The sequence below is a fragment of the Rhamphochromis longiceps genome, linkage group LG8 (genome assembly GCF_057381845.1).
Source record: "Rhamphochromis longiceps isolate RC_006_pf linkage group LG8, R_longiceps_female_GT1.1, whole genome shotgun sequence".
In the NCBI taxonomy this organism is placed as follows: Eukaryota; Metazoa; Chordata; class Actinopteri; order Cichliformes; family Cichlidae; genus Rhamphochromis; species Rhamphochromis longiceps.
The window spans coordinates 21954899-21973248 of record NC_140564.1 but is presented as its reverse complement, the minus strand read 5'-3'; the positions used below and the strand labels follow the sequence as shown (position 1 = coordinate 21973248).

Below are 18350 nucleotides of genomic sequence, written 5' to 3'. Positions count from 1 at the left end.
TTTGGTCATTAACATAGTTATAAACAGACAGCTTACAGAAGCAGTCTCTCGTGTTTACAATGAAGTTACAGAAAAACAGTTTTGTGTGTATTTCCTAGTCAATTAACGAGTCCTGGAACAAGAATTATTGGAGTGGTTCAAGCTCAGTTTAATTTTGTGTAAATGCTTTCGCATGCAACAAAAATGCAACTGCAGTAACTGAATGCAGTAAAATATATGGGCTTGGAGTCAATCTTGATAACTTTGAACCCTGAGTGCTGTGAAAAAAGGTATTTGCCCCTTCCTACTTTCTGTTTCTCTTTTTTGCATATTTGTCACGTTTTTTTAAGTTTAATGTAAGACAAAGATAACCAGAGTAAATACAAAATACAGCTTTTACATGATAATTTCATTTATTTAAGAAATAAAAGCTAGTGAAAACTAATCGTCTTCCCTTGTGAAAGCATGAATTAAACAGAAACCAAGTGAAGTAAGCTGAAAGATCTCAAAAAGCAACAGCGGAGAAACAAAGTCGGTGACTTCTATCAGTCTGGAAAGGGTTATGAAGCCATTTCTAACACTTTGGGACTCCAGTGAACCACAGTGAGAGCCGTTATCCACACATGGAGAAAACCTGGAACAGAGGTGAACCTACTCGTAGAGCGCATCGACGACTCATCCAGGTCACAAGAGAACCCAGAACAACATCTAAAGAGATACAGGCCTCACTTGCTTCAGTTAAGGTCAGAGTTCATGATTCAACAATAAGAAAGAGGCAGAAATGGCGTCCACGGGACAGTTCCAAGGTTAAAACCACTGCTGACTGGTCAAAGTCTAGATTTAAATGCAACACTCATTGCCAGTTATTACAGACTCAAAATGTAACAAAATACCTGTAATAAATACAAATATAGCAAAATTTCCTGCAGCTCATTGCTGCAGCTCAGATAATATCTGGGCGAGGTTTCTACTTTCTAATTTCCTGAGAAAGAAAATTTGATGGCATTTGCTTTTTTGCCTCTAACATTGGCCATGTTCTGCAGTGCTTATCATCTTCTGCTGGTGTCTAATCTAAAATCTATTCTGGTATAATGGTTGATACACCCACAATAACCGCTCATCATGGATCTATGGGTGTGCACATTTCCTATTGACAGCAATTGACCTAATGTACTTATTTAATGTAAAGGGCAGATTCTACATTTTCTTATCTATGATATGTAACTCTAATTACAATTTTACTGTATTGTCCATTTATGTTTGCACATGTTTCAATAAATCGTTGCACCTATTTCCCTTTTCCCCCCATTTTCCTAGCAACATATAATCATCCAGGAAAGGAAATCCCAGAACGCTGATTCTGTTCTTCTGGACATAGTTGGTTCTTTTCTTTTGCACAATACTGTGCCAAGATCCAGAAACACTTCTTCTTTTCCAGGCCTCATATAAGGTGGACCGGTGCGAAACACAGAATTTAAAATAGTTTTCAGTTCCTGCACTAGTGACTGAAATCCAAATCTATGAAGGCACCATTAATGCTGAATCAAAATCTAGGTGTTGGAGCAACATATGAATCCAGCCATTGGATGCTTGGATGCCAATTTCAGCAGGACAATGTCACACCACGTTCTGCACATATTCCAATAAATGGCGTGGTAATAAAAAAAAATTCTTTGTACCAAACTGGCCTGTCTGAAGTCCAGAGTACAGATTGTTGGTAAGAAAATAAGACGTGATGCAACACAGTTGCAAGGAAGATCAAAACTCAACTATTTTCAAAGGTGTTTCTGGCAACAAATTCAAAATGAGCACATTTATTTTAACAGGTTTGTTCCATCATCTGTCAGAATTAGTTTTGAAATTACTTTTTCTTTTCAATCAGTTTGAAAACAAAGAGCCATTTGATTTTTCTTCCCCTTTTTGTCAGATTATTACATGTTTTTATCAAACCAAGTGAAAACTTTATTGCATTTACTGGAATATGTGACATTATTGGGAGCTCCGTTGCATTTTAAAGGAATCTTTAGGCTGCTGCTCGCTCTGCCAGAGGAGCAAAAATTACAGTTTATTGAAAAAGACATTGATAGGTAAGCTGCCCGCTTTTATCTCCATCCTTTTATCCTATCATGCCAGGAGCCTAGCTCCAGATCTACAACTTGAAAATTCTTTTGTCCCCGGGGTGCACTCAGGGCTTTGTGAAAGCACTTTCTTGTTTTATGCACTCTGGGCATGGGATGAGCTGCAAAATGCTATTTAAAAATGGTCCTTTCTCTGGAAAGCTTCAAAGGTCTTTTCAGAACTGTCCCAGGGGAGTAATATTAGTGTTTTACAAAATCCCAGACTTGAGGTGGAATGTGTTGTGTTTAGCAGCGATGTGGACGGTCATCTTGTGATTCTTTTATGTGTATTTTTTTAACACGAAGATAAACTCCACAAGTTAGAACCGCCACAAAAAAGAGCTCTTGCGTCTCAGACCTGAGGATAAATCAGAAATAAAAGCAAATGAATCTGTCTTTAACCAGATACTTTTAATATGCAAAGATAAACATTACAACGACATGGTCGCTTAAGACGGGGAGCTATTATTGGCCTCCTGACTCACTCTGAGTCTTTTCCTGCTGTTTTATCCCTCTGTCCCATCAGCTGCTTTCCTCACTGTCATTCTGGCAGCACAATTAACCCTGTACCCCACACACACACACACACACACACACACACACACACACACACACACACACACACACACACACACACACACACACACAGAGCCTCAGTTAACGTTTGGGTAAACTGAAAACATCAACACAGTACATGGATAAAATACCCAGTCGGGTAAGGCGCTCGGGTCATCGAAGCTGCCACCTCTTCTCTCACTTGTGGTGCTATAACACATTAAAATGAATATTAATATAACTGCAAGATCACCCCCCCAAGTAAGGAGTTTGAATGTGAGTGATCAGATAAGAGCTTCACCAGCACACAGCTCCTTTCACCAGCACAAAAAGGGCTTTTAAAAAGCTTTCTCAGGGGCTTGAGAGCCATGTGCCTCTTATGACACTCACAGGATTTGTGAAACTGACACTGGTTTATTGTTATTGAATTAACTGCTCGTAAAAGGTGATTTCAAAATAAAATGGCTCATTTAATATTGGCGGGGTGTTTTGGGGCCAGGTGAAGGAGAAAATTTCAGTTTCTCCAGTTTCTTTTTTTTTCCTGCAGAAACATTTATTCACCATTCACTGTGGCTGAGTGGGCTCCATTAAGATCATATCACTGTAAGAGATAAAATATCATTGCCGTATTTCCAGGCTGCGGCGTGTGAGGAACGTTTGCTTGAAACGCAGGTTTTCTGATGAGCAGAACCGCTAACAAAACGCTCTGCAGCTTCACTCGAACACATCGCTTTGTCTGCCTCTGCAGAGACTCTCGAACCCGATCCATAAACAGGGAAAACCATCACTTCAAATAATGAAATCAACTTTGACCTTTGACTCCGCGCTGGTGTCAACATATGAGATCAACCAAAGCTTAACCAGCAGCACTTCTCTTCATTCCGACATTCAAAGCTTGCACAAAGATTATGTGGGAGGTAGCTGCTGTTGAGTGGTCAAGAGCATTTCCATGAGCACGTTTTTATGAAAGTAAACGAGCTGCTGAACATCTGAATTATGCCGAAGAGGTGTAAACGCTTTAAATGCGGCCGAGAAGAGGAGCCGATGCATCAGCAAAGTCAGGGAATCGTTTTAAGCCTTTAACCGTCATTGTCCTGTGATGAAAGCTTCAGAAAAGGAATTTCTTCTATTTAAAAACAGACCATAGATTTTTTTAAAAGCACTAATAGGAAAAAAAAAAGTCTTCCCACTCCTGTTAATGCACATGTTTTTGTTTTATAGGGTTTGATTTCAAGCTCTTGGAAATTTCTGCCACCACAGAGGTGGAAAGAAGATAAATGGAGTTTATTTATTTATTCATTTTAACCAAAAACCATAAAGAAACTATATATTTTATTTCCCACACTAACGTGAATAAAATGTATTTTTTAGGCCCCAAACTTTCAGTTGATATTCTGTTTATGCACTCCACACTGTATATAAATGCCACTTGTTTTGCACATATTCAACTCTGTATATTTTATATATTTTATTATTATTATTATTATTATTATTATTATTATTATTATTATTATTATTATTATTATTATTATTATTATTATCATTATTTTATTTTATTTTTTTACTATTTAATTTGTAAAAATGTGTATACACACACACACACACACACACACACACACACACACACACACACACACACACACGTAGGAAAATATTTAGTATACACATCCAGAAATGCATACACTATTATATATTGTACATATATTTATTAGTTTCAGGTTGGCCATTCTTGTATTTTGCTCGTTTGTGTTGTTGTGTTTGCACATCTCTGTTGCTTGTGGGGCTCGCACACAAGAATTTCACTCGCATGTGCTGTGCCAGTGTGCCTGCACATGTGATGTGACAATAAAAAGTGATTTGATTTGATTTGATTAATGCCCCTCTGATAGACTTTTGTTGGCCTACAGTAGTGGTCAGATTTGAAAGTGGGCACCAACAATGAGTTGAACAAACAGCCTTACTCCTGCCAGTTTGCTCAAATACTAAATTATTTAGGTTGTAATGTCTCCATACTGGAAACTCACTTGCATATAAATAAACAGTTTATGGCCTCAGAGAGCAGGCCATAAAGTAAGAGGCAATGGAGAGCCCCATCAGTCCAGTGTTTTTTAGCAAGTCTTGCGTGTTGACAGTAAGTTGACAGTGTTCCTGAAATGATTTTTGATTAATTTATGAATAGAGTTAAAAGATGAAACAATATTCATCCAAAGTATGAATTGTTTCTTTCCAAGTCTGTTGAATAAAAAAAATGGCATCGTTACATAAGAAAATCCTTTAATCTACCTTCCTTTCATTGTTTTGTTGTTGTTTCTTTATCTTGAACGCCTTCTTTTCTTTTCTTTTTCTTTCTTTTCCTTCTTTTTTTTTTAAACTAAGCTCACTACTAGGCTTGTCTTTCTTCCATCCCGGCCATAATTTAAAACCTGGTTCAGGTGTAGGTCAGAAAAATCATTTTTAATGACCTGGAACTGACCTGGAATGTTTATCTCTGCAGTGATGCGTGGACTGAATAGCTGTGAGTCAACCCCTGCTTTATAGCCTTCTGTACTTGCGATTGGAGATAAGAAGTTTACCATAATACAGCTGCTGTGAAGGAAGGACCACAGATCATTTGTTGGGCCTGACCTCATGCCCACGGAATGTATTCTTAGCGATAAAAATATAAAACGGACAAGTGGAAAAACAAATTTTGTTTGTGGTTCGCCAGTGATGAAAACAGCGAAATCCCTGTAGTTCATGTCCTGCTGGACTTCCATATTTGGTTAATCGTGTTTCCATAACCGACAAGATTTTTGGACCGATGATAGTTATGGACAGTTTGGGGAGTGACCATCTGCTTCTCCTGCTTAATAAAAGTTTGGTTTATTCGTCCATGCGCGTTAACTGGTGAAGACACCAAAAAGAGACTGACTGAAATTTTAAGGTTCAGGTGTTTGTTTGCTTCCACAACTTCACCGCTGGGATCGTTTGCCCGCTGAGCTGCCTGATTGGTCGTGAGGAGCAATGATGTCACCGCGCGCTTTGCTGTCCCGGCCGCTACAGCAGCCAACGCAGGCTGAGGACTTGAGAGGCGCTCCAGATGGAGTTGGCGCGCAGTGGGAGTAGAGCTATAGACTGTGAAGGCGTTGTTAGTGCTGCCTTGATGATCTCGACCTGGTTCCACTCACAGCCCAGCAGCCCGTCATGGGGGACGGTGGTGGCGCGTCCTCGCCAGTGAACTTCCAGAATGGCACAGGGAGCGAGACGTCCGACTCACCGGGCTCCGCTGCAGCCGCGTCCGAGCAGTGGATGGCGGGCATGAGCGTGGTTATGGCTTTGATCGTCCTGTCCATCGTGTTCGGAAATATCCTGGTCATGGTGGCCATCGCCAGGACGCAGAGGCTGCAGACTCTCACCAACGTGTTCATCGTGTCGCTGGCGAGCGCGGACCTCATCATGGGGCTCCTGGTTGTGCCATTTGGCGCGGCGCTCGCGGTGCGCGGTTCGTGGCTGTATGGCACCTTTTTCTGTGAGTTCTGGATCTCGGTGGACGTTCTCTGCGTCACCGCCAGCATCGAGACCCTGTGCGTTATCGCCATAGACAGGTATGTGGCTATCACATCACCTTTCCGCTACCAAAGCTTGTTAACCAAAGCCCGGGCCAAAGCGGTGGTGTGTGTGGTGTGGGCGATCTCTGCGCTGGTCTCCTTCTTGCCCATCCTGATGCACTGGTCTCGGGACAGCGTGGACACAGACTGTTACGAGGACCCCGAATGTTGCGACTTTGTCACAAACAGAGCATACGCCATCTCCTCATCCATCATATCTTTTTACATTCCTCTCCTGGTCATGATATTTGTTTACGCCCGCGTGTACAGAGAGGCGAAAAAGCAGCTGAGGAAGATCGACAAGTGCGAGGGCAGGTTTCACAACACCTTAACCGGACTGACCTCCAAGTGCAAGAAGAGGCCGTCTAAGATCCTGGCACTCAGGGAGCAGAAAGCGCTCAAAACGCTTGGCATCATCATGGGAACGTTCACTCTGTGCTGGCTGCCCTTTTTCATAGTGAACGTCGTGAGGGTTTTTTGCGCAGAGGTGGTGGACAAGGACCTTTTCGTGTTTCTGAACTGGCTGGGGTACGTGAACTCTGCGTTTAACCCCATAATTTACTGCCGAAGCCCAGATTTCAGGAAGGCTTTTAAGAGGCTGCTGTGCTGCCCGAGGCAAGCCGACCGCAGGCTACACATTAGCTCCTGCGACCTGTCCCGATGCTCCGGCGGGTTCGTCTCCTCTCTGGAGCCCGGAACGTTGGGGATGTGGTCAGACTGCGCCGGCTTGGACAACAGTGATAGTAGCCTGGGGACCGGAAAGTTGTCTCACTCCGAATCACAGCTGTGATAGGGGAGGGGGGGGGATAATGACAAAATAGGCGAGTTTCTTTTTGGAGACGGAGTGCGTAAGAGCCATATTTAATCATTTCAACGGGGACCTTTGCAACAACAAACAGGATCATTTGAGTTCAAACAACAGGCGAAAATGCTAGAAACGTGTTTGAAAGCCATTTTAAAGCATCAGGATAAATATTTTCCCATTATCTCCTTTGGCTCAGAGAGAGAGTTTAGTGTAAAAGAGAAAATGAAATTTGCCAAAATTATAGCTGTAAAGCTTCTGTGATTAAAAACCTGTCAGGTGCCGAATTTGAAATCCAGTAAATCTGTGCATCAGCCAAAGAGCGGAGTCGCACACCTGTGATTGATGCCTGATATAAATATCAACTTTTCAGTTCTGATTTTGTTCGATAAACAGTTGATTTCTGCATTTATGCGTTATAATGGGGAAGTGAGAGTCCGATCCTCGCTCCAGGTTCCTGCGTAAAAATTCGCTCATCACCGCTCAGGCGCACTACAATGAACTGTTATTTAAAGGCACTGGATAAGATCAAGGCATTTGTCGGAGTGACTGTATCGCAGTCATGTAGAGCTCACGAAGTATTTTACCTCACAGCCATCGGCAAGTGCAATTTGTACGACAGGTATTTGTTTATATTAAACATTGGTGTAAAATAGCCTATTTATTCCGCGCTGTCTTTTACAACTAAACGAGTAATTGTGAGGCTGATTCTAATGCCCGTTGTACATAATGTGCTGTTTAGTGCCCAAGAGGAATTTGAGCCTCTCCCTTTGTCTTTGGCTTTACATGCTGTTGTGAGGTGGTGTGTTATAATGTCTGTGAAAATAAAAGAAAGTTTTACTGTTTATTGCTGTTTAACCCATTTTTCGTCTTGTTGTTATTATTATTACTGTGGGAAGGTTTGACTCCACAGGGAGCTGCAGAAATTCTGAAATGCTAGAGGAGAAGTGATTGAAATGTAATCACATTCGGCAACCTCGGTTCGTTCACAATGTACTAAGAGACTAATAAGAGCAGCATTTTGTGATTAAACAGCGTGGCACCGAGAGGTAAACGGCGCTTTGCAGGATTTGTGAATTGGCGTGATGTCAGATGCTGTTGTGCTGCTGGGAGGAAGAGGAATCTGATTGGCCACCGTGGAGAAGGGAGCCACGAAATCCGACTCTTGAACAATGCTTCTTGTGCGCTTTAATGTTGCAGGGATAAATAGGGGTTTGTTTGCATGCTTCATTAAAGTCCACTCGTGGGTGTATCGATATTGTAAGCTCAGTTCACAGCTGTCAGAGGAAACAATTGCGCACGGGGGTGAGGTGAGCCCACTTTACGGCACACGCTCTGACTAACTGGAAAAGCACAGGTGTTAGTGTGCTTAAAGGTGGCTCTGCTCTATTCAAGTTTCCAACTAATCATTGACCCTGAGCTTGTATGTACAATAACAGGATCCTGAAACCAAAGCATCTAAATGGATTTCACCTGTATTCATTTTATTATTTATACATTTACAAGTGTAACCTTTTAACCAGGGCCTTCTCTGCTGTGGGATACAAAGATGGCTCCAGTCTGTGAAAAAAGCCCACTGTTTCTCCTAATCCACATCATATTCTAATCCAATTGCACTACTAAACATGCCAATTTGATGTTGGGAGTTTTATGCGTTTCCGCCCCTGCCATTTTGTGTCTTCACTTCATTTGTGGTTTGCATACAAGCCTTTTTTTTAAAAAACAAAAAAACAAAAACAACAATGTGTGGGTGGGGGCCTGGAGGTTCATCAGAGATAGATTTTTAGAAAGGATGGTCAAAAAAGCGATCCAACATATGCAGCTTAACTGGTAAAAACGCAGAGTTTCAAAGCCAAGCCAAGAAAATAGTGATGACTGTAACAGCAAGGTTCCCTTTTTTTCAGACCTTGAAAAGCTACAGAAAAAGAGGCATTACACAGCTATTTACACAGGCAGAGAAGCTCTCCCCAGGATGGGCAAGCTGAGCTTTAGTGGTAAAATTTATGTGGTGACACTTTAAAACATAAGTAAAGGTTGGAGCTACTACTACAAAAAAAGTAACAGTAGGGGGGATTTTATGTCTTGCTTTGATGTCCCCAAATGTTTTAAGCTCTCACCCGCATCCACTCTCACTCAGGTTAACCACCTCTCCAACATGCTGTTTGATGATTCCATTTTCCTCGAGCGATACTCTGAAAGCCTATAGAAAATATTTGAGTAAACACCACGGCAGCTGGTGTTCTGAAGTGGCTCTTACAGGAGAGATTTGCAGTTCTTTCTGGGGAATATTAATCAGCCCTTAAGCTGGACGTCTTTAAAATGCATTAGCATGACGTGTTGTGCTAATGATGCTCTCCCAAAAAGCCAGAGCTGTACATTTCAATTAGGCCGGAAAAACTGAATGGAACTGAGCTCAGCTGTTCTGGCTAATGAACAATGTTTAGATATGATTGGGTGAACTAATGAGTGTGAATGAGACCCTGCTTTCAGAAAAACGAATAAGAACATCAGTGCAGCCAGCGTCAGTGATGGCCTCCTGGCAAAGACCTGCTTCATTATTAAGCATTTGTTTGTTTGGCAGGAAGTTTGCGTTTGGGCAGATTAGCTGTGGGCTCACATATGGAGGAGCTAATCAGTGGTTTTAAGAGTAATTGTTTCAAATTGCATGTGTATCAGCAGACATTTTGGCTGCTCCAAGTCGAAGTAGATAAAGCGATACCAACATGACCTCTGTGCGAGCAGAGGTTATAACTCCATATGGTGTTTACATTCAGAAATATGTTCGCCAGTGATTTACCCTTGGTGTTTCACCCACATGTCTCTGTGGTAATTTACAGTCCAGGCTGGAGTGTAATATATTTAACTGTGATAGGCAAAGATCAGGGTTAAACACGGGGTTGTATTAGTAAACACTCCTAATTGAATTGTGCTTCATTACATCTTGTACATAATTTGTGGAATCTGAGACCATTTACAAGGAATTGAATAATGTCCCTCATAAAATTCCTATATCCCTACAATCCACATCTCTGTGCAACACCTAAACACTCCTTTGTTACCGCTGCAAGATCACTGGGTGCTGAAGATGGGTGTAAGGAAGGCAGTACTCAATACTTTAGTAAATAACTTTCTTTCTTGCTGTAGGTTAAATAGTGTTAAATAAAGACTCATCTTTGCAGCAAATACATTGCAACAGTTAAAACCTCATATAAAATAAGGGTAAAAACCTTTAAAAAAAAAAAAGGATGGAGGAGTTACATTTGTTGGCTGTTGGAATGGCAGAGACTTCAGCAGCCACAATTTCTGACCTTTGGACATAGTCATTGTTTCCAGGTTTTATGATAAGCTTCAAAAACAGATGTTTAGATCTTTTACTGTTACGTACACCCCCATGTTTCAGTAAATTCTCCCTCTGGTAATTAATTATTTGTTTTGGTTGTCCTAATTGTCCTGATTAGGTGCTGAGGCTCATGTACATGTTGGAACAAGCTGTTTCTCCTCCACCATTTATCAGCATACTTAATTCTAGAATTTTTTCTTTCACTTTTTTATGATCAACTCTTAACTTATAGGCCTCAGTTTTCAAGTTTGTCACTTGTTAATTAGTTTTGGGGCTTTAATCCAGCAGCCCACTGGATGCTTGGTTGATGGTGGGTTTTTTGCTTTATTTTATGTTGTGTTTGTTGCTTTTTGAGTCATTATTTTGTGTTGTTAAACTTGGTTTCCATGAGTTTTTAATTTAGAGGATGTAACACATTTGGGGGCTCATCCGGGATCCAGACCTAACACAGCCCAAGCAAGAATAATAACTCCTATCATGTTTTGACTAGAAAGTGACCACAGTTAGGTTCATACATTTCTGGACAATCACACATTTTATTTTTTTTTTTTGCATCTTTGCTTCTGTACATCAAAACAGTGAATTTTAAATCAAACAATCAATATGCAATTAAAATACAGATTTTCAGCTTCAATTCGAGGGGTTTAACAAGTATTGCACCAACTGTTTAGCAATTACAGCCATTTTTATACACAGTCCCACATTTTTAGATGCTCTAAAGTCATTGGACACTTGATTGCCAATCAGTTTAACGGTCAGATCTGTTCTCCCATTGTTTCATGATAGCTTGATAAAAGTTCTGAAATTGCTTCCAAATACTGAAATTGCTCTTATTCGAGGAGGTCAATAGTAAGGTCCAAGCAAATTAGAGATCAACAATCAACAGTCTGGTACATTATTAAACAGAATGCGTGCACTGGGCAGGTTATAGACTTTTAGAACTGTGCAAAAGCCTTGAGCCACTCAAAACGTTTTAATTTTTTAGTAGGAAAAATGTAAAATAGCTGCAACAATCTATTAACAGATGTGTAAACAGGAATGGAATTACAGTGTATGAGAAAAAAGCAGTAACAAGATTGAAAGTCAATGTTTGGTACAACATTTGAACCTCCCCTTACATAGGGACAACAGTGTAACCCCAAAATGTCAAATTTTCCACTTATTTTTCAACCCAGTTCTGGAGCAGTTTGGCATACCTCAGCCTTTTTTCTGTTTCCCTTCCTTAAGAATGGCTTCTTCACAGCCAGCTACCAGTGAGACCATTTCTGATAAATCTTCAGTGACCAGTAGACAAATCAACTAAAAAGGCCAAACGCTCATCTCAGGTGCTGCGTCAGGTCTTTGCTGGATTTTTCCTGTTTCATAGGTGCAGAAAATATTTACTTAACTTCATTTCCTTTGACTGTTCTTAAACCTTTTGTTTATTTATAGTCTCTGAAATATGGTGATATTTTGTAAGAACATTTTTCATGACCTTCAAAAGCACTTCATCAACGCTGCGCTGAAACTTCAAGGGAGTGTCTGGAGTGCTTTCAGATCCTCTCGGCCAACAGATGCGAAGCTTCATCCAGTTATTGCATGGATTCTTGTCCAGATTATGAATATTGTCAATGCCAACCACCTCCTACAGCCTTCTGCTCTTGATTAAAGACCGAGAGAAATATCAAAATCATCAAGTAGATTAAAAAAAACAAACAAAAAAACCCCTGCAACAATTAGAGCAATCTTTGTGAATCTTGATTAATCTCTGCTGACATACATTTTCTTCATGATGTTTTTCACTAAGCATCCTCTAAATAATAAATAGATCCAACAGAAACATGATTAGAAACACAGTTTCTGTAAAATGCTAATGCAAATACTCATTTTCTTCAGCGGGTGGTGTTCCAGGGGAGGCTGTTACAATCTTTGAGCGAGAAAAACAAAAGCGCAAATTGCTGAAAGCTACAAATGTCAGCACCTGGAGATAATTATTGCTGATTGCTGATTATTACAGTCTTATCAAACCCAAACAACAGATATGCTAAATTTATGCAACAGGATCATAAAAAGTGCTCCACAAAGATAAAAAAAAAAGCTTATCTTTTTTTATGAATGTAAACCATTTCAAAGTGAACTCATACAGACCCTGTAGCTGGCACATGTCTCTCTGATGATCAAAATTCGACTTCTATTGGCTAATCAAAACCTCTCAACCCTGTAAGATTGAAATCCCCTGTGACTTTTTTCCACTCTAACTCAAGCTGTACGTGTTGAGGTGCGTTGCCAAAAGCAGGTGCTACACTTCATGTGTCCATCTGTTTGGATTGCCCGTGTGAACTTGGCACGTTGCGGTCTCCATCTGCTGGGCTTCGGCTTGCTGCGATTGTAGCTTGCATGAAGATTGGGTGAAGGTGGTCAGCGATGGTCAGCGTTTATGCTCAACTTTAGTGATGCAAACTGACTTACTTTGGAAATGATAAGCCACGCGTAGTACATTCATGAAAGCATAACTGCTTTTTGGAACATTTGCAACAGGAACAGGAACGACTGAGGTACATTTCGTCTTCATATCGAACATTAACATCAGTGAAGCTGATTTTGTTCCTTTTAGAACAAAGCTCAGGGCAGATTGATACCAAACAAACAAACATACCAAACAAACAAGTCCGGGAACAGTGCAGCTTTTAAATCAAAGAACTTGGCACTAATAAGCTATCCAAACAGCCTTGGGGTAGATAAGGTACATCAGCATAAATGTTTCTTTTAAGAGTCCATCTGACAGTCATAGATGAACACACTGATCAGTGCAGTACTCATCTTCATTTCCTCCATTTTTATTCTTTCTCTCATGAAATGAGTAACATATCAAGCATCGATGCACTGCGGCTCTTTAAAGCCTTCTCCGACTTTCTCCCCAAGTCGCTCCTTGCCGTGCCAGCCTCAGTCTTGACCTTTTTCTAAATCCTACACTCGAATCCCAAGAAGCTGATGAGTCATTGTCTGACTGCTTGAGATTTAGTGTCCAGGATGAGACTCAGTACCAACAAAGATCATGATTAAAAGAATATTTGGACACTAAGGTTAGATCACAAGATGTTATTATGATAAGATGCAACTGGGAAGCAGGTGCCTCTCTTCAAAGGTAGCAGAAACCATCTCCACCCATGCAGGCTTACTCTATTAGGCAATAACATTTTGCTTCCAAAAGCAAGACTTTCTTGTAATTTTGAAAGGAATCTTCAGCAATAGTTCTTCCCAAAAGCCTTTCAAAGTTTTCTTTTTGTTTTTCATTTGTTAAACCAATTAACACTTACATTCAAGTATAAAAAAGGCTCTTAATTCAAGATAGGCGGCAGCGTTGTGTCTACACATAACAGATGACTAATCAAAGAACAACGTTTAAATTATACCTTTAGGCAGAATTCACAAAAACACATAATTTGTTCACATTTCTTTAGTTGAATCTATGAAAAATGTGAACGTTCACACAGTTTGGCAGATTTAAATTGGATTTTTTTGCATGAACAATGAGATTTCAAAAGCGCTATTAGTTGGAAATTTAGCAAATCTCAGCCCGCTGTGCAGTGTGTCCTTAAAAAAACTGAGGAAACTGGACAAGTGAAGGATGAAAAGCCATCTAGAGCAGAAGAACAGTCATCTGTAATGGCTTTAGACATGGAGGAAGCTCTGTCATAGCTTAGGGCTGAGTAGGGCTAAAGTGCTGTTGGTGGGGAACAGAACAAAGAAAAGTACCATCATATTTTGCTCTACTATGCAATAACATCTATAAAGTGATCTCAAACACACTGCCATTAAGGTAAATACATACCTGGATAGAAAAGCACACAGTGGAACACCATCAGTCATGGATTGGTGTCCCTAGAGCCCAGACCTGCACATCATTGAAGCCGTGTGGGATCATCGTGACAGAGAACAGGGAAAAAAAAAAGGCAGACAACATCCAAAGGGGAGTTTTAAAATGTCTTTTAACTATTCCTGAAGACTACCTAAAGAACGAAGGTGGTCATACCAAATATTGACTTTCAGGCTTGATATTGCCTTATACGTAGATAGCATCCTCATGTATGTTTGCATATGTTTCAATTACTTGCTGTACCTATTTCTTACTTCAAAAAATGTAAAGAAATCAAGTGTGACTCAAAACAGTTTTGCAGTACTGCATGTAGTGGACAAAAATAATCTAGCAGTTTTCCTTGTTTCTAGGCTTGTGATGAACTGCTGGCTCCAGTTTCATAATAAAACGGAGTGATGTCATCTGAAAGTGTCAAAATATTTAGGTTACCAACCTTAAACTCCTCTTTCCAGCGACTACAATGATGGAAGCAAGTGTTATTACCAAGTCCACATCTTCCCGCACATATAAAATGTCAGCGTCGCAAGGTATTTTATATGGAGATGTTTATTTTTTGGCACCTTCTAATCCTTCCAAGTCCCTTTCTTATATAATGAATCACTCATGGTCAGATGGATTGGTCCTTCACAACAGCGTTGTATTTCGAGAGGTGGACTTGCACTCCCATGATGAGTGGCTTCACAGAGCGTTCAAAGCTCCCGAGAGACCAAGCTGAGTCTAAAAGGGGAAAAGTGCCCTTTTGTGACTTTGGGGTTTTTAACCCCTCGCAGTGAAGGTCACTGTGTCCCACCAGCAATTCCTCCCAGTCCTACTCAGCTCGTCTCTTGTTTATCTGAACTTCTCATTTAGATGAGTGATCAAACATGCAGAGCAAAAGTGTTAATAAATTGCTAATAAATTATGGTTATTTAACCACATTGAAAAGTGTGCATGGTAGAGTATTGTTTTGTTACAGATGAGTTCCAGCGTTTTCCAGCAGGGTCACAAATCAAGTGGGAATCACGGGTTCAGGCTTTCTCAGGGCATCTTTTCCTTTAATGCTAGAGTTTCTTTAATAAAGCTAGAGTTTCTGCTTGGTTTCCCTGCACCGCTCCCTAGCACTGAAACTACACTCCGGGCCGTTTAAAAAGCCTTCATCACACTCAAGGTTTATCGCTACCTTTCTTGCTGACTCCCTGCAGTTATCACTCCCCCCAAGGCTTTGACTGTATCTCGTCTGGCCCCACACACACAAGACAAAGTCCAGACACGTCCACATGTAGCTCTGGTTTAATGTGAAACCATGAATAGTTGTCCAAACGGCCAAAACCTGCAGCTCTGCACCTTTTCATCAAACACAAATCTCAACGAACAAGACAAAAATTTAGGCTGTTAATGCACCGCCGCTCTGGAGAACATTAATTGTCTAAATTTCCATGTTAGAGGCCGAGACAAAGCATCTGAAGAGGCAGAGCGTAGAGTGGCATATAATCAAAGCATTACAGATAGGACGGACCAGACGGATACATGAATATTCCCAATTAAAGGGTTATTTTTGTGCACAGAATTACATAACACTTAAGTTAAAAGAGAATAAGTGGAATGTAATGATGGTCGTTATGAGGACTTGCTTATATTCAGATATTTTTTTTATCTTAATGTTACAGCTACTGCAGGAGGCTCCCTAAATCTGGGCTGGGAAACAGTGAAAAAACAGACTGACAGGATAGACTTGTTATCTTTATACCTTAAGAGCTCTTGTCAACGTTGGTGCTCCGGCTAAAGGACATGGGCAATGCTTTATGAATTCAAGGGTGGTCATCTAAGCTGATAGGAGAATCCGCTATCTGTGAGCTAAAAATAGCCTCTCAGTAACCATTCGCCTGAATTGGATATTTGAACCTGCTACTGTGCCCGTGGAGAAAATAGGAACTTTCACCCCTACGTGACGAGAATAATGAAAGAAATGTCTTGTTTATGCCGCTAAATTATGATATTTCTGATGACAGGGTGCTTTCAGTTGTTCTGTAGGCGTTTTTCAGCGTCTGTACATGTGCATAACCATGAGACAGCATGTGCGTAATGCAAAATTTTGATGTGAGCAGACTGAGCAGCATGACTAAGGGTATTGTTAAACAAAAAAGGCTTTTATAACTGAGATTTTGACATAAAACGGCAGCCATGGTACCTCAGCTGCTAGAAGGTGGCCTGGTAGACTGCACCTTCTCTCAAACTCTGCTAATAAACTTGAGGCAGTTTTTGGGCAGCTCCCTCTGAAGATACAAAACCTGGAACTCCTCTTTAACCTGTGTCAGATCCACTGCTTTTCTCTGATTGTGTCTGCATGTACTCAACAGACACTTTATTAGGTATACCTCGCTAGTAATGTGTTAGATGCCCTTTTAGCTCCAGAAATGATCGAACTCTTCGTGACATAGATTCAAGATGGGGCCGGTAACATTCCTGAGATTTTGATCCTTACTGACATGAGAGCATCAAACAGTTGCTGCATATCCGTGATGCAAAACTCCTGTTCCACGACATCCCAAACTGGCTCTGCTGGATTGAGATCTGGTGGCTGTGGAGTTCATTTGAACTCACCGCTATGTTCAAGAAAACAGTATGAGATGATCTGAACTGGGAGCAGCCATCGAAGATCAGAACGCTTTAGTAATCAAAGGATGGACATGGCTAACAACAATCCTGAGGCTGTGGCATTTAAGCAATGCTCAGTTGTCAAAGTGTCCCCCCCAAAATATCCCCCACACTATAACACCACCACCAACCAATGATCCATGCTAGCATGCTGTTTGCACCAAATTCTGACTCTACCATCCAAACGTAAAAGTGGAGACTTGTCAGACCAGGAAACAACTTTGTTTTCTGTTATTCAATTTTTTCTGGCCCTGAAAACTGTAGCCTCAGTTTTCTGTTCGTAGCTGACAGGAGTGGCACCTGGTTGTAATGAGTGGTCACTGCCTTCCTATCAGTTCAGAGCAGCCTCTGACCTCTGGCATCAACGAGGCATTTTCACCCAGAGAACTGCCGCTCACTGGATATCTTCTCTTTTTCTGATCATTCTCTGTAAACCGTAGAGATGATTGTGTGGGGAAATCCCAGCAGAGAAGCAGTTCCTGAAATGGTCAGAAAAGCCACATTCAAAATCACTTTAATCACCTTTCTGATGCCCAGTTAGAACTCCAGTGGGTCATCTTGACCATGTCTACATCGGTAAATGCATTGCCACATGATTGGCTGATTAGATATTTAGATTCACAAGCAGTAGAACAGGTGTACCTAACAAAGTTCTGTTGACACTTAGTCCACATATTTAAAAAGGTGCGAAAAGGGAAAAATACTATTTGCTTTCTGGAAATTAGCAAAAATGTATGGACTTATATCTATATTTAAATGGACGTGCTCCAGCTTGGTGCGCCGTTCAGGTCCAGTGAGGAGAATGTCTGTGAAGCAGCAGTTTGGACTTTAAATCCTCTGAATGGAAGATTGCTTTGATGGACAGCGGCACAGCGACGTGCATGACCTCAAGTACCGCTGACACCGCTGCTTTTGAAGTGGGACCTAAAGCTGACAAAAGTCACTGAGAGGGAGGTCATCTCGGTGCAAAAATCGCTTTGTCACCTGAATTAGGCTCAATTCCACCACGCCCGATAAACAGAAACCAGGACAACAGATGTTAGTGTCAACAGGAAGGAGGAAAAGCACAAAGCAAGACTGCTGCAGAACATTCAAGATGAACTTAAGACTCATCTCCTTTTATTCCCTGAAAACATAGTATGTACATCATCCACAATCTTTTTTTTTTAAAACATCTCATCAGAATTTTACACAATGGCATATCTACAAATGTATAATATAATCACAGTTTGAATATTCCACAAGACAGATCAAAGGGAATCATTGCACAGCAGGAAAACAAATAATGGCAACTTCTCTCATTTTCTTTTACAGATCGGCACTCGCACATACTGAACACCATGTTTTCATATTCATCAAGGGAAACGTGAGGTTTGTTTTAGTCAGCCGCACAATGCTGCAGCATGGCTTCATTTCAAGGCTGTGGAATCGTGTTGGATCAGCGGGAACGTCGCCTCTCTCGAGTTGACACGCTATGACC

The 18350-nt window shown here is 40.9% G+C and overlaps 1 protein-coding gene across 1 annotated transcript; it reads left to right on the top strand.

The window, feature by feature from the left end:
- The first annotated feature begins 5744 nt into the window (after positions 1–5744).
- On the top strand, positions 5745–7283 carry adrb1 (adrenoceptor beta 1). The gene has a single exon (XM_085416466.1). The coding sequence runs from the start codon at positions 5835–5837 to the stop codon at positions 7026–7028; it is 1194 nt and encodes a 397-aa protein (XP_085272592.1). The 5' UTR covers positions 5745–5834; the 3' UTR covers positions 7029–7283.
- Positions 7284–18350: the final 11067 nt, after the last annotated feature.

Coding starts and splice junctions, on each gene's coding strand:
- adrb1 (XM_085416466.1), top strand. CDS start 5,835: ATGGGGGACGGTGGTGGCGCGTCCTCGCCAGTGAACTTCCAGAATGGC.